Source organism: Neolamprologus multifasciatus, unplaced genomic scaffold, assembly GCF_963576455.1.
Source record: "Neolamprologus multifasciatus unplaced genomic scaffold, fNeoMul1.2 chr03_unloc_4, whole genome shotgun sequence".
In the NCBI taxonomy this organism is placed as follows: domain Eukaryota; kingdom Metazoa; phylum Chordata; class Actinopteri; order Cichliformes; family Cichlidae; genus Neolamprologus; species Neolamprologus multifasciatus.
Window position 1 is genome coordinate 19189 of NW_028181973.1, and position 25997 is coordinate 45185.

The 25997-nt window shown below is 41.9% G+C and overlaps 1 protein-coding gene, 1 long non-coding RNA gene and 1 pseudogene across 2 annotated transcripts; 1 reads left to right on the forward strand and 2 right to left on the reverse strand.

Annotated features, from left to right (window-relative positions):
- Positions 1-7924: 7924 nt before the first annotated feature.
- LOC146490461 (scavenger receptor cysteine-rich domain-containing protein DMBT1-like) lies at positions 7925-14818 on the reverse strand (the record flags this gene model as incomplete). The annotated part of the gene is made up of 13 exons (XM_085153211.1): positions 7925-8865; positions 9550-9636; positions 10085-10244; positions 10327-10572; positions 10674-10825; positions 11206-11393; positions 11487-11618; positions 11738-11937; positions 12174-12236; positions 12346-12433; positions 12561-12714; positions 12936-13189; positions 14452-14818. Coding segments are annotated over 12 exons (2091 nt in total), but the record flags the coding sequence as incomplete, so codon positions are not given.
- A 1118-nt stretch (positions 14819-15936) lies between these two features.
- Positions 15937-16822, forward strand: LOC146490462 (rho-related GTP-binding protein RhoA-D pseudogene; annotated as a pseudogene).
- A 6713-nt stretch (positions 16823-23535) lies between these two features.
- LOC146490463 (uncharacterized) lies at positions 23536-25407 on the reverse strand. The gene is made up of 3 exons (XR_014872733.1): positions 24831-25407; positions 24410-24505; positions 23536-23935 (listed from the first exon to the last, which is right to left on the reverse strand). It is a non-coding gene; the product is annotated as an uncharacterized LOC146490463 (long non-coding RNA).
- Positions 25408-25997: the final 590 nt, after the last annotated feature.

Below are 25997 nucleotides of genomic sequence, written 5' to 3' on the forward strand. Positions count from 1 at the left end.
TATTGTTCGATACATATGCATACCGAACCGAAAGCACTGTATCAAATGTACTGAATGCACCCCTAATATATATATATATATATATATATATATATATATATATATATATGTATATATATATATATATATTCAAAGGTTAAAATATCAATACTACAATCTAAATATCAGGAGAGCAAATCAGTATGCTTTCAGATGTGTGGCTACATGTTGGTGACCTTTTCCTGGATTCTAGCTCCACTGACAGGTCAGTCATGACTGGTAATCGGCGTGGGTGGCATGTTGAACCTCGCCTCATCAATTAACATCACATTTAGGAGGTCAATTGAAAATAAATGAGAATATATATATACACACACACACACACACCCAGCACGCCCCTGCGGGCGGTTTTATCCTTCAAGCTTGGGTCCTCTACCAGAGGCCTGGGAGCTTGAGAGTCCTGCGCAGTATCTTAGCTGTTCCCAGGACTGCGCTCTTCTGGACAGAGATCTCCGATGTGGTTCCCGGGATCTGCTGGAGCCACTCGCCTTGCTTGGGAGTCACCGCACCTAGTGCTCCGATTACCACGGGGACCACCGTTACCTTCACCCTCCACATCCTCTCGAACTCTTCTCTGAGCCCTTGGTATTTCTCCAGCTTCTCATGTTCCTTCTTTCTGATGTTGCTGTCATTCGGGACCGCTACATCGATCACTACGGCCGTCTTCTTCTGTTTGTCTACCACCACTATGTCCGGTTGGTTAGCCACCACCATTTTGTCCGTCTGTATCTGGAAGTCCCACAGGATCTTAGCTCGGTCATTCTCCACCAACCTTGGGGGCATCTCTCATTTTGACCTCGGAACTTCCAGGCCATATTCGGCACAGATGTTTCTGTATACTATGCCGGCCACTTGGTTATGGCGTTCCATGTATGCCTTGCCTGCTAGCATCTTGCACCCTGCTGTTATGCGCTGGATTGTCTCAGGGACATCTTTACACAGCCTGCACCTGGGGTCTTGCCTGGTGTGATAGACCCCAGCCTCTATGGATCTTGTACTCAGAGCTTGTTCTTGTGCTGCCATGATTAGTGCCTCTGTGCTGTCTTTCAGTCCAGCTTTGTCCAGCCACTGGTAGGATTTCTGGATATCAGCCACCTCCTCTATCTGCCGGTGGTACATACCTTGCAGGGGCCTGTCCTTCCATGGTGGTTCCTCGTCTCCCTCCTCTTTCTTGGGTTTCTGCTGCCTGAGGTATTCACTGAGCACGCTGTCAGTTGGGGCCATCTTCGTGATGTATTCTTGGATGTTCGTTGTCTCATCCTGGACTGTGGTGCTGACACTCACCAGTCCCCGGCCCCCTTCCTTCCACTTAGTGTACAGCCTCAGGGTGCTGGACTTGGGGTGAAACCCTCCATGCATGGTAAGGAGCTTTCATGTCTTTATGTCAGTGGCTTCTATCTCCTCCTTTGGCCAACTTAATATAACAGCTGGGTACCTGATCACGGGCAGGGCGTAGGTGTTGATAGCCCGGATCTTGTTCTTACCGTTCAGCTGACTCAGTCCCTCAGTTCGGACTACCTTCCCTCTCTTTGTTATCATCCAACTACACTTCTCCAGCCCGAATGACATTCCGATATCATTGCTGTATATCCTGGTAATGTGGATCAGTGAATCAATGTCTCGTTCACTCTTGGCATACAGCTTGATGTCATCCATGTACAGGAGGTGGCTGACAACTGCTCCGTTCCGTAGTCGGTATCCGTAGCCAGTCTTGTTAATGATCTCACTGAGGGGGTTCAGGCCTATGCAGAACAGCAGTGGGGACAGAGCATCTCCTTGGTAGATCCCGCACTTGATGGTACCTTGTGCTATGGGCTTGGAGTTGGCCTCTAGTGTTGTACACCACATCCCAATTGAGTTCCTGATGAAGGCTCTCAGGGTCCTGTTGATCTTATATAGTTCTAGGCATTCCAGGATCCAGGTGTGGGGCATTGAGTCATAGGCCTTCTTGTAATCAATCCAGGCAGTGCACAGGTTGGTCAGTCTGGTCCTGCAGTCTTGGCTGACTGCTTGGTCTGCCAGTAGCTGGTGTTTTGCCCATCCCTTTCTGTGCCCCGCTCATGTATTGACCCATGTGCCTGTTCATCTTAGCCGCTATGATACCTGACAGGAGCTTCCACGTGGTGCTAAGGCAGGTTATTGGTCGGTAGTTGGAGGGGACCGGCCCCTTCTGGGGGTCCTTGAGGATCAGGACTGTCCGGCCTTCGGTTAGCCATTCCGGGTCTCTCTCGTCAACTAGCAGCTGGTTCATTTGTGCTGCCAAGCGCTCGTGAAGTGCAGTCAGCTTCTTCAGCCAGTAGGCGTGAACCATGTCAGGGCCTGGTGCTGTCCAACTCTTCATACTGGAGACCCTTTCTTGGATATCTGCCACTGTGATGGTTACTGGACCCTGTTCGGGGAGGTCGCTGTGGTCTGCCCTCAGATCCACTAGCCACTATCTCTCTGGTGTACCTCCTCAAGCGGCTGGCCAAGGCTGTGAGTCGTTGCTTGGCAGTTTCCAAGGCCTCATGTATGGACAGCTTCCTGTACTTCTTAGGCACCTTCCTCATCGCGCCTTTCTGCAACTCCGATAGTTGGCTAACCTCCCTCCGTGCTACCTTGAACTTAGCCTCTAGCCTCCTTCTCCATGGAGGGTACTTCCCCTTGTGGCTGTTCAACTTGTAGCCAAGCATCTCACTGATCACTGCTGCCGTATTGTAGATCAGCTTGTCAGTGTCTGTAATCGTGGCTGTAGGTATCGTCCGTAGTGCTGCATTAACATCATCTAGCAGACCTTCTGAGGGAACTTCACGTAATCTTGGTAACCGGCTACGGGGGGTCCAGGTTTCAAGCTTGGTCATGATCCTATCTTTCAGGTCAGTTCCTCTCGCACTCAACGATCCTTCTGCTATCGCACTTGGGGCTTGGTACCCAATCTCGGGTGGGGGTGATGATATCTCCCCCCTGATCTGGCGTCCTGGCTCCCCCTTGCCGTAACATTTATGTTGTACCTTGTCAATCTCTAGCTGTGAGAGCAGCCCCTTCTTTCGAATGTTGGAACACTGAGCTACTAGTTGTTTGGCCGTCATTGTGGATGTTGGGTATCGAAGAATCCATAGGTCCCTAATCCTATTCATGTATCCCCTTCCGCCAGGGTTACTTGCGTCAAACAGCTAACAGATCATCTGCAGAGGAATGGTTTATTTGAAGAGTTTCAGTCAGGTTTCAGAGCTCATCACAGCACAGAAACAGCTTTAGTGAAGGTTACAAATGATCTTCTTATGGCCTCTGACAGTGGACTCATCTCTGTGCTTGTCCTTCTTGACCTTAGTGCAGCATTCGATACTGTTGACCATAATATCCTATTAGAGCGATTAGAACATGCTGTAGGTATTACAAGTATTGCGCTGCAGTGGTTTGTATCATATCTATCTAATAGACTCCAATTTGTGCATGTAAATGGAGAGTCCTCTTCACACACTGAGGTTAATTATGGAGTTCCACAGGGTTCAGTGCTAGGACCAATTCTGTTTACATTATACATGCTTCCCCTAGGCAGCATCATTAGAAGACATAGCATACATTTTCACTGCTATGCAGATGACACCCAGCTTTATCTGTCCATGAAGCCAGATAACACACACCAATTAGTTAAACTGCAGGAATGTCTTAAAGACATAAAGACTTGGATGGCCACTAACTTTCTGCTTCTTAACTCAGATAAAACTGAGGTCATTGTACTCGGCGCTGAAAAGCTTAGAAATATGGTATCTAACCAGATTCTTACTCTGGATGGCATTACCTTGGCCTCCAGTAACACTGTGAGGAACCTTGGAGTCATTTTTGACCAGGATATGTCCTTCAACGCACATATTAAACAAATATGTAAGACTGCGTTCTTCCATTTGCGCAACATCTCTAAAATTAGAAATATCCTGTCTCAGAATGACGCTGAAAAACTAGTTCATGCATTTATTACTTCCAGGCTGGACTACTGCAATTCATTATTATCAGGATGTCCAAAAAACTCACTGAAAAGCCTTCAGTTAATCCAAAATGCTGCAGCAAGAGTACTGAAAGGGACTAGAAAGAGAGAGCATATTTCTCCTGTTTTGGCTTCCCTTCATTGGCTTCCTGTTAAATCCAGAATTGAATTCAAAATCCTGCTCCTCACATACAAGGTCTTAAATAATCAGGCCCCATCTTATCTTAATGACCTTGTAGTACCATATCACCCTATTAGAGCACTTCGCTCCCGCTCTGCAGGCCTACTTGTTGTTCCTAGAGTATTTAAAAGTAGAATGGGAGGGAGAGCCTTCAGTTTTCAGGCCCCTCTTCTGTGGAACCAGCTTCCAGTTTGGATTCGGGAGACAGACACTATCTCTACTTTTAAGATTAGGCTTAAAACTTTCCTTTTTGCTAAAGCATATAGTTAGGGCTGGACCAGGTGACCCTGAATCCTCCCTTAGTTATGCTGCAATAGATGTAGGCTGCCGGGGGATTCCCATGATGCATTGAGTTTTTCCTTTCCAGTCACCTTTCTCACTCACTATGTGTTAACAGACCTCTCTGTATTGAATCGTATCTGTTATTAATCTCTGTCTCTCTTCCACAGCATGTCTTTTATCCTGTCTTCCTTCTCTCACCCCAACCGGTCGCAGCAGATGGCCGCCCCTCCCTGAGCCTGGTTCTGCCGGAGGTTTCTTCCTGTTAAAAGGGAGTTTTTCCTTCCCACTGTCGCCAAAGTGCTTGCTCATAGGGGGTCATATGATTGTTGGGCTTTTCTCTGTATCTATGAAGCGCCTTGAGGCGACATTTGTTGTGATTTGGCGCTATATAAATAAAATTGAATTGAATTGAATTGAATTGAATCGTAGTAGCATTCCAACAACGCCCTGTTTTCGTCTGTTGCCCACCGATGCCTTCTTGTTCCAGTAGCCCACTTCTCGTCAGGGTGCCCTATATATATATATATATATATATATATATATATATATATATATATATATATATATATACCAGGGTGAATCATTGAATTGGGAGTAGTATAATTAGTTAATTTAGAGGTGCATTCAAGAAAAAGTAGAAAAAAAGAATTTTATTTATTTCAAATTCTTAATCTTTAAGGACAATGTTGCTGGTATTAACTGAATTATACCAGTTAAATACATTTCATTTGACTAGAGTCCAGTAAATAGAACAGTTTGCACTTTATCTTTGTTGCCTATGTTAAGACTGCATTTGGGGTAGAAAGTTTGTGTGTGCTACCAGGTTACTTGCAACAACATGAAAATGGCAAAGCAGTGTATGTACATTACGAACATCTCATCATGGCTCCCGATTCATTTTTCCCACCAGAGTCATTCTGTCTTGTGTACCTGCTTGCTCACACTCACCACAGCTGTAGAAGCACAGCTGGATCAAGGGTATTTTTGGGTTAACGGCATATGAAGAATCTTTGCAACACTGGTCAAGAGTATCTGCAATGTGCATGTTTTAAAAATCTTATATTGTGATAAAATGGCTACACATGATTTCTCAATGTTGTCAGTGTGTTGGTGGTGAGTTAAATAACACACGGATGAACACAGCAGCACATTTTTCACACCCTAAAATGTCTTAAAGTCCCAAAATTTTACTTAAGTCAAACTCTTACCCACTTTATTCCCAGTGTGAGCGGAAATCAGCATTATGACTAATAAAATGAATTCCAGTTTATTCAATAAATATCCATCTTTAAACACTGACTTGTGTGTGGAGCTGCTCAGCTTCAGGACAAACTGAGCAGTGACAGGAAGCTGCCAGGAGGTGGCAGCACACAAAAACAACTGTACCAGAGGAGCTTCAGTCGAGTCAAAAACAGGTGTCACACAGCTGGCAATGTGATGGCTGTTAATTTCATGTCTATTTCATGGTGAAACTGGTAAAACAAAAACCTTCCTGTTGTGTTAAAAAAAAACCTGCCCAGCTTTTAGTTTTTAGATGCATAAAAGTATCTTTTAAATTTGTTTATTGGACCAAGGTTTTATTTGACTTTGTCAGGAATCTCTAATTAAACAGTAAGAGACAAAAAATAGAATTTCACTAAATTATGAAATGCTCTGGTGAAAGTCATGATGTTTGTAATGAGTATGAAATGTGGATCATATCTTTGCTGAAGATGAGGAAGAACCAGAACAGCAAAGCAATATGGATGAGCCTCTTCCTGAGGACGATACAGATCCACTAGTGAACAAAAATACATCTGATGAGTCTGAGGAGGTCAATCCCTGGACATAAGCCTTTCCTTCGGACTGAGAATGATCACATCCGGTGTTAAACAGATGTACCAGTTTGTACAGCAGTGGCTCTGACCTTTCTAAATGGGCCACACCTGACCTCACTCCCAGCTGACTGAGAGTCATCAACTGTAAATGATGTAATCTCTAGTAGTCACAGCTTAAACACTTCATAATCATGGCATTGTTGCTGAAATAACATTACATGTCATTAAGTAAAAAGGATTCTTTCACCTGTAATCTTATGAGGCTGTTTGTGTTCTGGTTGTGTTGTCAAATAACTTATAAAGTCTTCTAAAGGAAACTGTCATGGTCCTGGGTCACTGATCCACTCCTTTGTGTTTGTGGACCTCTTGAATCTTGATTAATCATTGATTAATCATCATATGTTTCTAGAGTGACTCATATTTCCTAGTTTAGTTTTCTTACATTTATTCATTTTTCTGATTGTGTTAATCCCTCGTGCTTCCGGTTTAGTTCTCTTAGTGTTTTCCTTTCCCTGTGTGTTGTCCGCAGTGTTTGTCAGTCTTGTTGTCATGTCCCGTTTATTATAGTTGTCGTCTCTTTAGCACACTCCTTACACACTCCCTCGCCCTCAGCGTCCCTCTCTCTCACTCCGTTAGTGGTGTCTCTGTGTTTCGTCTTCCATATCTGTTCCAGTGTGGCTCTCCATGTGTGTCATCTCGTCTCCCCAGTCTGTCATGTGTTTCATGTCTGCTTGTTACCTGTCCTCTTGTCAAGTTCGCATGTCTTTGTCTTTGTCTGGGTCTCAGTGTGAGTGTCACTTATTGTTTTATTATGAAGCTACCTCATCTCATGTGTTTTATTTTCAGTTTTGCTTCCCTTGTTCTGTTTGTCAGATTTATTCCATCTGTGTTTGCCCCTGTTGCCCATCCTCTCATGATCCTGTGTATTTCTGAGTCCCCAGTTTTAGTTTTGGTTCTCAGGAATAAAGCTGTTTAAGTTCATGTGTCGTCTCTGGGGTCCTGCATTTGGATCCACACTGTGTGTGGTCTTGCAGACTGGGTCTGGGGCACAGGCTGTATCCAGAGGAGACCTGTTGTATTTTACATCATAAACCTGAAATTTGAGTTTATCAGTCCAGTCAGATTCCTTTTGGACCACATTTCTCTTTTCCTAAGTCCTTATCAATTCTCCTTCACACATTTCCTTGACTTCATGACCAGGAAAAGTGGCTATTCCAATGTACCAAATCACTAAGGACATAAAAACTCATCTCCACAGCAAAACAACAAGTAGTGAAGAGAGGAATAACAAACACAGGGACATGACAATGAAAAGAAATGACAGAGAAAAGCGAACAAAGGCAGCATGGGAAGACAAAGCAGTCAAAAAATATTTGACTGCTTGATCTACATGTAAAATAAAGTAGCGATATAGATCAGACTCTCCACCATTTAGTCTTAGAACTGAAGAAGAAGCTTTTCGTTCTTCAAGAAACTTAAGCAAGTCCAGTGGCTTCTTTGTAAGCTGCTTTTACTCTTTTACCCAACAGTATTTTAATGGGTTCTTATCTTACATCAAATCAGCTTCTGAACCAAAAAAACTGAAAGAAACTGAGATTGGTTTTTAATCATCCCTTTATTTGATTTTTCCCCCTATTCTAATGGAACAAATAATGAATAATATGGGAGATGGAGAGAAGCAGCTCAAATCAACAAAACAGACCAACTCCACTGTTTTAAAAAAAACAAAACAAAAAACCTCAAACATCTGCCATGGTCTCAGATTCAGCTGAATGCTGCTGTTGTTGGATAGGACAGTATTCTGTCACGCAGTGATTCAGTCTTTACTGACATGTGCCAATAAATCTGATCACCTTATCAGTTTGTCCACCTTAATAACCTTTAATTTCTATAACCATCGACAAAATCAGGTGCTGTCCTTCCTCCCTCAACTTTAACAGGTCTTGTTTCCAACATTATCTATGTGCAGCATATTTAATCAGACTCTGAAACCTAAAACATTTCTTGAGTTTACTTAATTGGTCTCCTAAGAAACTATAATTAGAAATCCACCCACATACCATCAACAAGAAAACCAAGAGTAGGAAAATAAATGATAAAACTCTCCTTCTAATGATTCACCATGGCAAAGAGCTGATGTTAACATACTTCAGTACCTTTAAAGCAGCATTTTGTTTTAACAGTCCCCTAATCTTTGCATTTTTTGTCAAATGCTCGATAGTTTCATGCCTTCATGAATAGAAAAGTCTTCAGCTTATATAAACCTGAGAGGTGAACACGCCAACAAGTCATTACTCTCAACTCCAATCCAACATTTGACAACTTAGAGGATTCCTGAAAGGTCCTCAAGTGCCTCCATGCATACTTGGATATGTTTTAGGAGTGTTTATGTACCACATAGATATTCATTTGGATATATATCAAAAACAGACACTATTCCCTTCACCAAGATATCAATAAAACAGTGTAAACATCAGGTATAGAGTCATTATCTGTTAGAGACGACAGTTTGTTCTTGTCTTCATTTCCACTTCAACATCATTTCCACTGCTGTGGTCAGTCCGTGTCACCATGGAAACCACCTGAGAAGATAAACCAGACCACAGCGTGACTGCTGAACAACCCTCCATCCTCTCTGTCACATCCCTTAGGTTTCTTTTCAGCCAATCACCTGCCACTTCTTCGTCCTATTATAATTAGTCATTGAGATGGACCTTCACACTGATCCTGGACTGTCAGGCTACAAACAACCAACAAGAACATTTCACTCACTCAGATCAAACTCATAGGATGGAAAGTTTATAAACATTTATTTTTATTGGCCCTTTTCAGCCTAATTGACGCTCTTGAGAGAGAGAGAGCGGAAGATACGTGGCAAAGGACCGCGAGCCAGACTCAAACCCGGGCTGGCCACTCTCAGTCATAGGTCATGTGGTTCCCTGCTCAACACACTGAGTTTATAGATTTATTATGGCAATACTGAAAACATTTGCTTCAAGTAATTGAAAAGACATGAAATCAAAGTCCATCAGTAAAATTATTGTAGCATTTCTTTCAGCCTTTATCAGTGAGGTTTGAAATGTGCCTGTTAAATTTACTGGAGAGTTTTCTCTGTCTGAATCATTTTGCTGCTTTAACTTCACTGATCTCTTCCCCCACAAGTTTTTTTCCCCTTTTGTTCAGTCAGACCTCCTTTAGTAATAAACATAACTGATTATCAGCACAGGTCTCAGAATGGTGTCATCGAAAACAACAAACTCTCTCACCTAATGAGTCCAGGCCATGCTGATGAAGGCTTCACCTTCATATTTGGACCTGGCAGATCTGCGTCTGCGAGCACCTGCAGGACAAGTCTAAAGACAAAGAGAGACAAAGTCCAGACTTTAGAAGATCAACACTGATCCTTTCATTCAGGACTGAATCTGCTGAGAACATTTGAGCTTTTGTGTCAGAATCTTTTAATTCGACTATTTTAATGTTTTCTTCTACTTTTATAAAAACAAGAATAAATGAAATCAGTTTAATAACCATAACAGATGAGGGTTTAATTGATGTCACATGTCAGATGGCACTAAACATCTTCTAAAAGCACTTATTTCTTAAATTCAGCTTCAGTGTTGAATCTATGGCAACTTTTAAAGAGCAGAGCTCTGTCGTGTAAATTGGCCTTTACATATTCATATACTGTAGTAGTAATTTAAGTCCACTTTAACAGACGCAGAATTAGGACACAGTCTTGTTCAGACAAACATCTTGCATAAAATCAGTAAAATGCAGCCATATTTAATAAAGAAGCTGTACCGGGACACAGTTGTTCTGTTTGGGGCACAGGTGGAGTTTGCAGTGCAGGTAGACGTCACCAGAGCTCCCAGTAAACTGGAACATGTTGAAGGAGAAGTAGTTGGAGGTTCCCAGTCCGTTCTCCTCCACCTGCACACTCTGGTCAGCAGGGTTGGCACAGCTGCTCACAGACAGGAAAACACACTTTGTTCAGGAGTCCATGAGAGAGATCAAAACCACATGACTCTCTGAGTCTGTCTCACCCGTTTATGATCAGGTTGTATCTCGGAGTGCTGTCGGGTGATGGTTGCTTAGTGGCCCAGCAGGAGTCGGTCACCACGACGACCACGTCTCCGTCCAGCCCGTCAGTCTTCAGCTCCACCCAGATCTTCTGGTTCAGCTGCACTTCAGTGCTGGACTCCACAGCTTGTGTGTGGCCGGCATCGGTGAAGCTCTGCATGGTCAGAGTGTAATCCCAAACTCCAGATGTGATGTGCTGGATTACAGAGCTGCAGAACACAAACACACTTCAGCTTTCTCTGACTCACAAACCTCAGGAGAAGCTTCACATCTTAAAGTAATTCAAAGAAAACCAGCAGCCACCACACACCTGTCTCTGATCCTGAAGGTTGCAGTCTTGATGTCCGGCTGAGTTTGGACGCAGGAGAAGTCGATGTAGATTTGGTCGTGACGAGTGATGATGTCAGAGGAGCTGTTCTGGGTCATGATGGTGTTTTTGTAGATCACTTGGCTGTTGTTGGTCTGCAGAGTCACACAATCAGATGTTGCTACTGAATATTTTTGTTCATTTTTCCATGTTCCGTGTTTAAAACCTGACAGTTTTCAGGAGGTGTTAAAAACAACTCTGCTAGTGAGAAGAAATGCAGGAGTAACATTAATGGGAGCTCATCCAGGATATATATAAAAATTCAAACACTAATAAAAGTACTGTAAAGTTAATGGCTGCAGCTTGTTGACCAGGCTAGCAGTGTGAATTCCTGCTTTTTTTGACTGGTTAGTGACAGAAGCTGATTGACTAAAATAAACTTCACAGATCATCAACATGATGAGAAGCGACAGAGGTCAGAGGTAAAGCTGAACCCACAGAAAGATCCCAAACTGGAGGGGGAGATAATACTCACCGTGAGCACCGTCCCACAGCTGTTGCTGCTGTTGAAGCTGAATGTCACCATGTTGGTGAGCTCGTCCATCTGACCCCTGCAGGTCGGGTCGTTGAGGTGTAAGGCAGAGTAGTCGATGCCTTTGTCCTCCAGGAGACAACCGACCAGAGTGACTGAAGCAGAGTCCTGCATGCAGATTGTTGGATCACCTGAATGTCAAAATATCAGTCAGAAAAATCACAGTTAGAAGTTTTCCTCGATTATTCAGCCCTGTTGTCATGATGATGTCACAGCTGTCATACCCAAAGAGTTGTTTTCTTGGTACTTGGAGGCAAAAATGGCCCGACAGAAGCAGCGAGTGTCACCACCGACCGTCTTCTCACCACAGAACTCGTGATTGCTGCAGGTCCTGTCCTGACAAAAGGCCTCAGAAGCTACAGAGGAACACACTGATGTATTATCCTGAAAACATGGGAGCTCTAAAAATCCACAGTTCAATTTTTAAACAAAGAGAGCTTATTAATGTTTTATTAAGGTCTTATTAAGGTCTTACAGCAGCCGGTCTTTGGTGTCCAGCCATCCAGAGCGTGGTTGTGTAGACTGCAGGCTCTGGCGTAGGCCTTCAGGAACTGACAGTTGAGTCCGTCCACTGCGGGATATTTACACAAAGTGTCGGTGCAGGCGGTTATGTAGGGCTCCGGGTCGATGTCACTGTTACAGGAGGAGAAGGGCGCCTCCTTCAGGAGATTACAGCTGTACCACAGACAGAAAATCAAATTAATATAAAAAATGTCTGTAATTCCGGAACTGTTAATAAAAGACTTTCGTTGAACCCCTGAAAATTTTCACTTCAGTCGAGTCTGTTTTGTTATTCATACAATGAAATGTGGTGAAGTACAGGGGAAAACTTCCAAAAAGAAAAACAGTCATGCGGAAGTAAAAGTATAACACAGACAGATGTTTCCTGCTGTGTGGATCAGTCTGCTCACCGTTCAGTCACACTGGTGCAGTTGATCGTGCTGTCAGCAGGCTCACTGTACTGCATCTCACAGCTAGGGGGCGACAAACAACAAAGTTCAGGCTCATTCATACAAACAGAATATCTGCAACATCAGCAGCAGCAGCAGCCAGAGGGACTCTGAGCTTGTGATGAGGTCTTACCTGGTGTAGCTGTACTCAGAGAGCCTCAGGTCACTCAGAGACCTGATGGAGTTTCCACACAGACCCTCCACAGATGAACCATCAGGTCCTGCACAGGATCAGGATAGAATGAGTCAGATCAGCATCAATATTCAAACTGGACGAACACAGCAGCTCAATAAATAACATCACAGTTTACATTTTATGTTACATGAATCAAACTTTATTTTCTGTACCTTGTAAGAGGATCTGTGCGGTGTAGCCATCAAAGAAGACAGTGATGTTGAGGTTGGAGAGCAACCTTGCGGTGACTCCAGTTTGGTCCTTAGAGAGCTGCACACCATGAACCAGCTGAGGTGAGCTGTCGAGGGTCAGTGTGGAGTCGTCCAGCTACATCACAGCAGAGACAAAGTGGAGGAAACACTGAGTGAAACATGTCAAACACACAAACAGGCTGATTTCACAGCAACAACCACTGAGTTCAGAAGCTCTGAAAGAACTGCTTCTAACAGCCCTGAGAAGAACGATGAGAGGAGACACAGCAGAGGATGAGGGAGGACTTTGGATCAGACTCCACTCTGACACATGAACTGTGGCTGTAGGTCGCTTACCTGAACTCTCCCACCTTGTTCCAGGTGAATGTCATGCCCGTCCACACGCAGCGTCACACTGTCCAAAAAGCTCACATCTTTACGACGCCGGTCCTCAAAGTTCCCCTGAACATGGAAATCTGGGAGTGACGGAGTCGAGAACAGAGAGTACGCACACCGATCCTGGATGGAGTTAATCTGGCCATGGACATTGATGATAGTGGGGCCGGTCACAGTGCAGGTGGAGGCCACACTGGGTATCTCAGGTTGAAATTCTTAAAAAAAAAAATAAAAAAAAAAAACAGAGGGGAAAGGGTGTCTTAGTATCAGCTCTACAAGTCTTCTGGATTTTGGAAGTTTTAAGTTATTTAGAACTTCTTGAACAGTTTCACAAGATATCATGATAAGTTCAAGAGATGCATATATAAATATCTAACCATGGTCACACTTTTAGTATGGATGATGTAACCTCTGGAAATGACTGGTCTCTTGGATTATCTTTAAGCTAACATTTCAACATATCCCAGCACACAATCTACTTTGTCTTTTGCAGAAATGACCAGAAGTGAGTGATTGATCCTTACAGCCAGTGGATGGAACTGGGTACTGGAAAATTTTGAACAACTTCAGTATGATCAATTTTAATTCTCTTCATGCAGCTAATATTAAATTAAATCATTATCTCATTAAAATATCTTAAGATACAATTTATGTCCAATTTTATTAACACATACTTTTGTTTATAATATTAATATTATTATAATTTTTCAATTGTGAATATGTGGTTTTAGAAAAGAAGGTGGAAATATTTATTGTCCAAGCTTCATGAGCTCTTAAATGGTTGCGTTAGAACAAAAATTCAAGAAATGCCATAATTTTTTTGATGTCTGTAGGATTTCATTTAATGTTTTGGAAATGCAGAGATAGTCTAACCACAAATACAGTTGGTAAATCAAGTAAAAAAAGGTTCAAATATAATGCCTGTGAATGTCAAAAAGGCCTTAAAAAATTTAATTAAAAATAAACATCTGTATTATTTTGTAAACAATAATCACAAAACCAGAACAGATACAATGACTGAATTCATGTCCAAAAAAGAAAGAGCTTGTGGGTAAAACAGTGTAGCATAAATCAAAAAAATCATAGTTGTTGACTGCAAACCTGTCAGCTAATATCAAGTGCTGTGGAAACGCATTAGATTTTGGTGTTGTCCCACTTTAACAAAAACTCAAAAGCCTCCCAATTTACCATGAAAAAGACCTGAAAGAAGAGTTGGTTGAAGTGCAAAGCCTGTAAAGAGTAAAAAATCATCCAAATTTGTATTTTAAATGGAAAATGATGGACTTTTTGTTGGGTTTACAGTAAGGCTCCAAGATATTGTCTGTAAATAAAATATTCAATGTGAAAGAGCTTGTGGGCAAAACAGTGTAGCATAAATCAAAGCTATCATAATCGTTGACTGCAAACCTGTCAGCTAAACATCCTGGAAAAATAATCAAGCAGTGGGACTTCAGTGTCTGCAGCTGCACAAATTTACCTTCACAGATGACACTAGCGTCCCCAGAGTGTACACAGTCGTGAGATCCAAATCCTGAGTGCTGGCACTGAGTGAGATTTGATTCACTGCCTAAGCAATGGACATCGTCCAACCAGATGGGTCCGGTGCCCGGACCAAACAGAGCATTACTTAGTACTGAGACGACGCTGCCGCAGCCCAGCTCTCTACACACCACCTGACCCTCCACTAGGTCCCATAAATCATCACACACCGTCCCCCACTGCCCACTGTGGAAGATCTCCACCCTGCCAGAACACAAGCTGTTTCCTCCAACCAGGCGGATGCGCCCCTCCACTTCTTCACTGTTGCTCACTGGATGAAAGGATGAAAAGAAGTCATCTTTACTTCAAGCAAATTTCACTGATATTCTTACAACACTTTATGTGTAGGTTGGTGAAAAAAATATAATTACGTGGACCTCTGTGGGTGATTTTTTCCATTTATGATAAATTTGATATTTTTTAATGCTTCTATTTGAACAATGTTAAGGTTTTATATCAGGGTCAGCATCAGAAATCACGCCATGGTGTCATGGTAGCTCCGTCCAACTTTTATACAGACCATGGGCTCCTGACAGAAACTACACCCTCAGTATTGCCTCTTTTCCACTCATGGGCTGTCTGCGTTGGTGTTGGTGTGGTGCCAGCTCAGAGCCTCACCTGACATAGATCCAACATAACACCTCTGCGACATTATGTTTCTGTCATGGTTGCACCTCAGGCTGTCCAAGCTTAGTGATGCCCTGGTCTATATCTGGGAAGAGATGCCCCAGCACATCATCTGTCACCTTATTAGCAGCATGCCCTGACATTTTCAGGCATGTATACAAGCAATTGGGGTCATACGAACATATGACAGTGCCGCTCATATCCAAGGCTTAAGTCACATTAGTAGTTGTCATGCACTTGGATAAAACCTGGACACAAGCCCACAGCGGAAAAGTAAAAGTTAAAGGAAGTTCACTACTGACAGAATGCAAAACACTTTTTTTTTTTAACAGAAGATGACAGGAGTGGTCCCTCAGCAGCTCCTGTGCATGGGCAAAACAGGAGGGCAGAGAAATAATCAATACAACTAATTGTTCTCCTTTCTGATGCTCCTGACTCCAATCATCTCTCCACAGCACTCCTCACACTAACTGGTAGCAACTGTGGGATAACTCGTAATCAGCTCTATGGGACACAGGTGCATAATACATTTGTGTTAGTAAGAGAAAAGTCGAAAGCACCGAGTGAAAATGTGTTAAATTTGATTCATGATGTTAGTGTGCTCTGTGTGTGTTCACACTGCTGATTAAAGACATTGAAATCTGACAGGAATGACAGTTTGCTGACTTTGCCCCAAATGTAGGCTTAATAAACCCCCCGATAAGTGCGATAAGACACTGATGTTGGACAAGAAGGTCCGGTTTGCAGTATGAGGGCGACTGTGGTTCAGGGGGTTGGGAAGGTCATCTTATAACTGTGTGTGTCACGATCAAGAGGAAGGAGCAAGCAGGGATTAAGATTAATTAAAACCTCTCGTCCGGCTGGTGACAGAAATGGCAGCCATTCGGAAGAAGCTGGTGATTGTTGGAGACGGAGCTTGTGGGAAAACATGTCTTCTCATTGTTTTCAGTAAAGATCAGTTTCCCGAAGTCTATGTCCCTACTGTGTTTGAGAACTACATCGCTGACATCGAGGTTGACGGAAAACAGGTGGAGTTGGCATTGTGGGATACCGCAGGCCAGGAAGACTACGACAGGTTGAGGCCTCTCTCTTACCCCGATACAGATGTCATCCTGATGTGCTTCTCCATTGACAGCCCAGACAGTGGAAAGTGAGGTGAAGCACTTCTGTCCCAATGTTCCCATCATCCTGGTGGGGAACAAGAAGGACCTGAGGAACGATGAGCATACACGGAGAGAGCTAGCCAAGATGAAGCAGGAGCCAGTGAAGACAGAAGAAGGCAGAGACATGGCTGGTAGGATCAGCGCTTTTGGCTACTTGGAGTGTTCTGCCAAGACGAAGGATGGTGTGCGGGAGGTGTTTGAGATGGCCACAAGAGCAGCACTGCAGGTCCGCAAGCGCAAGAAGAGAAGTGGCTGCACGGTGCTGTGAGCAGTCCAGACGCCATCAAATCAGCTGACCAATTGGAGAAAAATAACACATGAAAAAGGACTGACCTATTACCAAATGGATCTTTGTACTGTATCTCACATTTCATGACAAAGACAGGCAGATGAATTGAACATAAACAAACCTAATACAGGAAATGAACTATATGACATCTGTGGCTAGAAATTGATGTTTCCGTATTGATTTGCTTTTGTCCCTCCCAAAATCTGTCTTAACAATTTACACTTTTTTTTTTTTTTTTTTTTTTTTTAACTTGGCTTTGGTAGGTGCACATTTGTATGCGGTATTGTTCTTCACAAGCTTCTCGGGCAAGTGGCATCATTCTTAGCTTGTATAAATCTTTGAGTAGTTCCCAGTCTCGTCAAGCAGGCAGTTCTGTTTCACTGTAGCAGTAGCGATAGAGAATTAAAGATGATATCTTTTGACCATAAGAGCTAGTGCCTTTTTTAAGTTTATACACCACCGTCTGTTTGTCGGCGAGCTTGCATTTCGGCTGAGGACCCCTTCATTGTACTGTAGCTCATTTTACAGTGTTGTCATTGTGAAACCTGAGCAAAGCCATAAGTAAAGGCTTTCAGTGCTCGTCACGTCAAGCACAATGAATGGTTGCTTGTGTCATTTTTTTGTTGGTATGAAACATCAGTTTCACCTTCTCCATTATGAGCCCACTCACATCGAGGATAAAGAAAGGCAGCTGCTTCTGTAATGTAATGTGTCAACAAAGGAGTGTGCTTCCCATTCTGCATAAAATTATTCACATTCGCCCCTCGTAATTGTTGCTAGAAGCTAGATGGGAGGGGAGGGAGAGGTGGCCAACTGAGACGCAAGCCAATATGACTCAACTATGCACAATAGCTGTTAGGACCAACAGGGAGATGACACAAGTGGAATCACATGTAGGCCACGGCCTGGTGAACACTCCCTTGTTTGTTTATTATGAGGGACTGAGTTCAGCTCTTTTTGCTAAGTTAACTGGTTACACCCGTTATTGGAATCTTGTTTGTGATACTGGTTAGCCCAGTCATGGAAATCGCATCCTGTTAGGCTGGATGTTTCCAGTTGGACGACATTCTTTACATGTCTGAGAAGAGCCACAGTGTGTGTGTGAGTGAGTTTTTTGTTTTTTTTTCCTGGTGCCTTCTCTGTTCTGGTGTGCCTTTTTCGGTTGTTCTCTCCCAGACCAGATGGACTAGCTGCTGAATATCAAGCTGATACTCACTGACAAGGTCAAGAGTGACCGTTCTGATGTTTTTTGTTTTTTTTTTGTTTTTTTTTTCCAAGGCTTGGTTCTTTAAATAGATTGATGCATGGTAAAATGTGTTATTTGATGTATGCCATCTTTTTTTAAAAAAACATTTTGTGTATGACACATCTTTGTCTTGTCAGATGAGCAAAATAAGTTTAAGTTCTTGCATCATGTGAAAATTACAATATGGTTGATTGAGAAAACATCTGTATGCAACCATTTCCTTTGATGTTTTACTTAAAAAAAAAAAATCAGTTACAACCTATAGAATGGAATTTAAGCTCACTCTTTGGAAATATACTCAGCATTTAAGGATGTAATTAAATTTCAGTTCACTAGGACATGTCAGATCGTCCTCTAGTATCTGTATTTGCTCATATCCTCGCAGAATACTCTAGGTGAAGGGTGGATTTCTTAATATACGTGGCAAAAATAATATCATCTGTGTTGCATGCAACCTTCTTACAATTCCATCAAAAGCGTCAAACCCACCAGTTATTATTGTAAAACTGTGTGTAATGCAAATTTAAACCCTCTGCTGGTGAAGCACATAAATGATGCTTTAAACGAGCAGGCCAGCAAAGAGGCTACAGCTCAGACGAGGTGTTGTGATTGTTTTAGCCGACAAACGCACACAAGCAACGTACTCTGTGCACTAATATGGACAACAAGCACACCATTTGGGCAAGGGTAAACATTCATATCTCTACAACTTCTTATCGATGAAAACATTTCATAGTGGTGGCATGGTGTTGACGTGTCTTAACAAGCTCTCGCAAGGAATACTTGGGAATTAGAGATCGGCAGAGAGTTAAATAACTTGAATTGAACTGGAATGTTGCCGGTTCGATCACCTGCTCTGTCTGTCTTGGTCGTTGTGTCCTTTAGCAAGACACTTCACCTACCGCCTACTGGTGATGGCCAGAGAGGCCAATGGTGCAATATCAATCAATCAATCAAAATTTATTTATATAGCACATTTAAAAACAACAGTTTTGATCAAAGTGCTTCACAAATTAAAAAAATGAATAAATAAATAAAAAATAAAATAAAATAAGACAAATACAACGCAAGATGAGACAAACATAGAAACCAACCAAATGTTAATCAAACTATCTTACATCAAAGCCAGAGTAAAAAGATGGGTCTTTAAACGAGATTTAAAAGACTGAACAGTTTCAGAAGAGCGAATGGCAATAGGGAGGTTGTTCCACAATCTAGGAGCTGCAATAGCAAAGGCACGGTCGCCTCTGGTTTTCAACCTAGACTTAGGTTGCATTAAGAGCATCTGGTTAGAAGATCTTAGTGCTTTTACAGGGTTATACAAATGAAGAAGATCTGTTAAATAGCTAGGGGCAGTGTTATTTAAGATTTTATAAGTGAATAAAAGAATTTTAAAATCAATGCGAAATTTCACAGGGAGCCAGTGTAACTTGGTTAAAACTGGAGTCATATGGTCATGCATTCTGGCACCCGATAAAAGACGTGCAGCAGCGTTCTGTACTAATTGCAACCGGTGAAGAGAGGAGTGAGGGAGGCCTAAATAGAGGGAGTTACAATAGTCCAGTCTAGAGGTAATGAATGCATGAATAAGCTTTTCAAGGTCCTTGGGGGAGAGGAAAGGCTTAACTTTAGAAATTTGACGTAGCTGATAGAAACCGGATTTAACCACAGTAGATACTTGTTTCTCTAATTTGAAAAAGCTATCCAGGAGTACCCCAAGGTCTCTTACAACGTTGAAGAGGTAGCTAGCAAGTGGGCCAAGGGTAACAGTTAGTTGGTTCAATGGAATATGGCTGTCAAAGACAATAACCTCAGTTTTACTGTCATTCAATATTAGAGAGCTTTGAGATAGCTAGGTTCTCACATCATGAAGACAATTAAACAATGTATGCAATGGATCTGTGACATTCAAACTCAAAGGGAAATAAATCTGAATGTCATTGGCATAACAATGGAAAGAAATATTATATCTTTGGAAAATAGATCCCAAGGGCAACATGTAGAGAGAGAATAGCATAGGGCCCAAAACAGACCCCTGGGGCACACCACAGAGAAAAGGAGCCGAGGAGGAGGAATATTGCCCCATAGTGATAGAGAGTGACCTCTCTGAAAGATAAGATTTAAACCATGATAAGGCTGTGCCCTTAAGGCCAACTACTTGCTCTAACCTTGATAATAAAATGTTATGATCTACTGTGTCAAACGCAGAAGTCAGATCCAGTAAGACTAGAACCACAGAGCAACCTGAGTTGGTGGTTAAAAGGAGATCATTAAAAACTCTTAGCAAAGCTGTCTCAGTACTATGTCGAGGCTTGAAGCCCGACTGGAATTTTTCAGAAATACCATTGGAATCTAGGAAGGTCTGAAGTTGTTTACAGACCACTTTTTCCAGGATCTTTGACATAAAGGGAAGCTTAGAAATTGGTCTATAATTTGAAAGAACACTGGGGTCGAGATTAGTCTTCTTAATAACGGGTTGAACAACAGCATACTTGAAGGCAGACGGTACACAGCCCGAAGACAATGATGCATTCAAAATTAATAAAATACAAGACCCAATAGTATTCAACGCTTCCTTAAAAATACGGGCAGGGAGAATATCATGTGGGGAATTGGAGATTGTTAAGTGGTCAATTATTTCCTTTACATCAGAAAGAGTCACAGGCTCAAACTGCTGAAAGACAGCAGAGCATTTAGAAACTGAAACTTGATGTGGAACTACCGATAAAAACGGGGGCCAAAGAGCCGGAGAAACTCCCTTGTGTGCTGTAGCACGAGGATTAATCACGGAGTTAAAAATCTTAAAAAGAGCGTGGGGTTTGTGACAATTGGTCGAAATAAGACCTGATAAGTAGGCAGATTTAGCAGCTTTGACGGTCTTCTGATATTTTGACAGACAATTATGGAAGATTTCCGCTGACACTACGAGCTTATCCTTTTTATACTTCCTCTCAGCACGACGGCATTCGCGCCTGAGAGCACGGGTAGTTTCATTCAGCCAGGGTTGCATGACGACTTAGTACGCTTAGTCTTATGTGGAGCCATAGTGTCCAGAATAGAAGAACATGTGGAATTAAAAAGGTTGGTAAGCTCGTCAGTTGATAAATCCACAAGACAGATGGAGTCGGGGAGCGCAGAGTTGGCGAAAAGAGTAGAGAAGTTGGTAATGGTTTCAGAATTAATCGAGCGCATCTGGCGTAATGGACCCTGGCAGTTAAGCTCCATATGTCGTAGCATAACATTAAACATAACCACAGAATGATCAGAGATCCCAGAGTCCTTGATATCCGTTATACAAATATCCAGACCGTAGGACAAAACTAGGTCAAGCAAATGACCTTTTAAATGCGTTGGTTCACTTACCCATTGCGTAAGATTAAAAGTGTCAACAAGGGCAAGGAAATCCTTTGTTAGTGTGCTTGCCTCACAACAGACATGTATATTAAAATCACCAACAATTAAAACACGATCGTAGCGTAAAAACAGGCTCCGTAGTAGTTCAGAAAACTGAAAAATAAAATCCTTAACAGATTTCGGGGGTCGATACACCACAGCACAAAGAATTGGGGGAGCACTGTTCAGTTCCAGTAGCTGCACCTCGAAGCTGGTGAAAGAGACGGGTGGTAGTTCCCGGCATCGAAATTTGTGTTTAAAAATCGAAGCTAATCCTCCACCTCTGCCAGAGATCCTAGGAGAGCTAGCAAAGGCACAATCTGGGGGAAGAAGTTCTGAAAAAGCAGAAGATTCCTCAGGACGAAGCCAGGTTTCCGTCAGATAAAGAAAATCCAGCCCAGTTGAGACGAAAAGGTCGTTTAAAATAAAAGTCTTGTTTGCCAGTGATCTAACATTTAGCAAAGCCATCCGAAGTGTAGTCGGGTTGTTGTTAGTTGGAACAGATCTCAGCAAGCGAAGATTGCTGTAGTTCACACCACCTCTGGAAAGCCGCACCCAGCTCCGAACCGGTGGGCACTCGGTCGGGGAGTCTAGGTGAGCATAGTGTTCAACAGGACTTATCCAGCGATGGCAGGGCAATCTATAGCAGAAGCGGCCCCAGAGAGCATGAGAAGAAGATAGAGTGTTTACAAATACGTGGTAGCTGGTCGCATCAAGTGAGTTTAAGTAAGCCTTGAGGCGAACACGAATACCGCTCCGTTTACCCCGTCGCCTATGACGTTTCCTAGGTGGAAGGGTAGCTGGGAAGCGGCGTAAATGATCAGAGATATCCGTCGAAGTTGAGAAAAAGTTCCCTGATTGCCACTTGAAACCAGGCGTTTGGTGAGTCAATGGCTGGAGATTCAGAAGAGTTTGACGATCATAGGTAAGAAGCGCAAAGGCATCAGGATAACACAGAGAAAATAGGATAGCAGACAGTAGACAAAACTCGAGGAGACGGCTTGCCGCAAACACTGGCGCCATCTTTGGTTTTGAGGGTCTATATGACAATATGGCAGCCTCGCTTCTGTCAATCTGCCCCAGGTCTGCTGTGGCTACAACTGTAGCCTCCACCAGAGTGTGAATGAATAGTGGAATTGTTAAGTGCTTTGAGGGTCTCGAAAAGCGCTATATAAATGCAATCCATTGTTTATCATTATGAAATTGTCTAAAATGTCTTGGTATGCTGAAGCGTTACCAGTTTGTTTCACTCAAACTGAGAAGGGCTGAGAAAATGTATATTAAAAAAAACTGCCTACCATCCAATGAGTCTGTGTTTTTAACTTTCTTTATGTGATTAATTTAATTTAATTTAATTTGAGCCAGTGAAATGTCCTGATTGGTCCACCATAGCCTGACATTCTTGCAGACTCAGGGAGTTCTGGCGTGTTGGTCAGGAGAGAGGAATTCTGACAGCCTAACAGGCATAGGAGTAAAGGTGGAGGTTAACACAGAGAGACAACTATTCACATTTACCCCAATACTCAATTTAGAATCACGAGTTTTAACATCAAACATCTGACTTTAGTGTCACTCTGGGTTCTTGGCTAGCTTAGCGTTAGCATGCAATCTGTGCAAGTACTAGTAAAGAGCCAAAGTTGTGTGAGCAGGATGATTTAACTTCATCCTTTAAAAGGGCTAAAAATGCCAAAGAACTGAACTACTGGGAACTCTTTTGCTACAAGAACGGAGTATTTTTATGTTGTCAGTTTGAAAACCTGAAATATGAATTATTTATCAAAGACTGAGGACTAAACATAATGGAATGATTTTCAGTGTCACTCTTTCAAACAGCTTATAAATCTTAGTTACTGTTTGGAATTTAGGAAAGACCGAGGATTATTAATAGTAGCAAAAATACCAGCGCTCTAAGTCGGCCCAGAGTATTCATATGCTTCGCATGCTTATACTCATTTTAGATACTACACTGTAAACCTGAATAAATTGACTGAACTTAAAACATTTGTGGAAACTGATTACCTCAAAAGATTTAAGTACACAAACTCATCTCTTCTAAGTATGGGGGTACTCAAAATTTGTATTTATTGTTAACTTAAAAATTAGATTTTGTATTTTATTAATTGAGCTTTACTTAAAAACTATATACTTTAATTTTAATATTTTTGTGTTTTTTGTAGTTTACTATTTTGATCCAGCACAATGCAATTATATTACAACCTAAACGCAAATTATATGATTATTAATTAAAAAATATTTATTTTTAAATGTTTGAGTTTAGACTACTAAAAAAATTACAGAAATTCATTTACTTTACATTTTGTTTATTTAACATTTTTTTATGGAAATGTAAAAACATCACAAATGTTTTTATAAAACCACTAACATGGACATGGGCACCATAAAGTGAGCCTTATAAATTCAGTGTAGAACATTTATCTTTTTATAAAATCACAAAGGACAACATCAGTCCTAATTGCATCTTTCTGAAAATACAGAAAAATTCAAAACAAAAAGTCAAATACTAATCACTTTTGTTTGAAAAAGAAATGAAAAACAATTTTTTAAAATGGGTACAAATAAACACCACAACGGCCATGCTTGAGGAAGTAAAATGGACAGGACTGGTCTGGGAAGCGCCGTCGGTAACCACTGTGAGAAGGGCAACTGGAGTGTCAATGGGGGTCGACTCATCCAATGTGTCCGCCTGGAATAGACACAGTATCAATAAGTAAGGTTGGTTTGAGAGAATGTGACAAGCAAGAACTGAATTCTAGCAAAACATTCAGCAGTGTAGTGGGTTACTTTGTAACGAGTTAGGGTACTCTACTTTTTTGAAAAATGTACATTAACGTGTTAGCTTCTTGCATTACATAATTAGTATGTTTGTTATTTTTCTAAAAAAAAGTATTTGTTTATTTTATGACTTTATCTCAAAAATAAACTAAATCTTGACTTCAGTCTTGTTTTTAGGCCACCTGCAGCATAGCCGAAGTGCTGTGATACGCCTGTGCCCTGCTCCTGACCCTGTGTGTGTGTGTGTGTGTGTGAGGGTTTTCTAAAGAGAGGGTATTTTGCTTGTACAATTTGGTAGCTGCTAGGGTATTAAATTGTATTTTTTTAAAAAAACATGGTGTTTTATCTCACTGGCAGAATTTAAGTAATGCAAAAATACACACACATTACATGTCTTAAAGAATTCTGGGTCCTCCTCCCGCAGGTATACAGGAAGGGCACGAAGCACTGCAGTGTGTTTCACTTTGACATCAGGCGTCACCTAAAAAGGGAAAAGAAAAGTTAATTTAACACAAAGTTTTCAGGTGTCATTCTTTGGGGGAGAATACATGTTTATGAAACTGCATGTCATTAGACTCTACATAATTTTGGAGACATTTCTTTTAAGACACAACCTTTCTTTCTCTTATGACAAAGAGTCTGTTTCTTACTCATTTGACAAAAATCCTACACAGTATTTCAAAATAGTCTTCTCCAGATCAGAGCTGTAATCTGTATAGAAAACAGATGTTCAAAGCAAGGAAAAATTGAGTTTTTAATCAGTGAAACTTTTAATTTCTGTTAATTTTATCATTATCAATATTCACCTGAAGATCATAATGATTCAGGATGGTTCGCAGAGCCTCCGATATCTTGCCAGTCCATACGGCCTTCTGTCTGTATAGAGCCATAAGTCGTGGTGTGTGTCTGTCAAGTTCAGCGTAGAACTGGTTCCGCAGGTTGATGTTTGTGACTCGGTGGAACTCTGCACAAATCAAAAATAAAACAGGAACAAAAACATCCAACATGAAGCCAAATTACTGACCAAATTTACATCTTATCTTTAAAGAGGAATTGCCCAACTTCTGTCTAACCTTGTTTTATAGATGTCCTATTAAATATTTTTTTTAAATTGGACCCGAACCACAAGCAAGTGTATCACAAAGCTGAAATATATTTTTATTTGTTATCTATTATTTATTTATTTGTTATTTATTTATTATCTGAATCTGAAGAGATCTGCTGAACTTGCATTGTTTCATGTTAAACTGAATAAGAAAAAAAATCAAAGCACAGATACCTGAGAGTCATAAATCAAAGCTATCATAATCGTTGACTGCAAACCTGTCAGCTAAACATCCTGGACATATAATCAAGCAGTGGGACTTCAGTGTCTGCAGCTGCACAAATTTACCTTCACAGATGACACCAGCGTCCTCAGAGTGTGCACAGTTGTGAGATCCATATCCTAAGTGTGAGGATATGAGTGAGATTTGATTCACTGCCTGAGCAACTGACATCATCCAACCAGATGGGTCCGGTGCCCTGACCAAACTGAGCATTTGCTGGTGCTGAGACAACCCTGCTGCAGCCCAGCTGTCTACACACCACCTGAGCATCCACTAGGTCCCATAAAGCATCACACCATCCCCCACTGCCCACTGTGGAAGATCTCCACCCTGCCAGAACACGAGCTGTTTCCTCCAACCAGGCGGATGCGCCCCTCCACTGCTGCACTGTTGCTCACTGCTGTTGTAGAAGTGAGCCTGACCTGATTGGCTGTAGAGGTATACATAAATAATACATAAATGAATAAGTGAGAGTACTGCGGTAAGGCTGAGAGCATTTTTCTTCTGAACAGTTGAATTTAGCAGCAGGATGAAAAAGATTAATTTGTTACAGGTGGCACGCAGATGGCCTCTCAAGTTTGTAGACGTAGTAGTTTCCATAGCATAGTTTGACTTGGATGGTGTGTGATGGAACCTGGCAGCAGC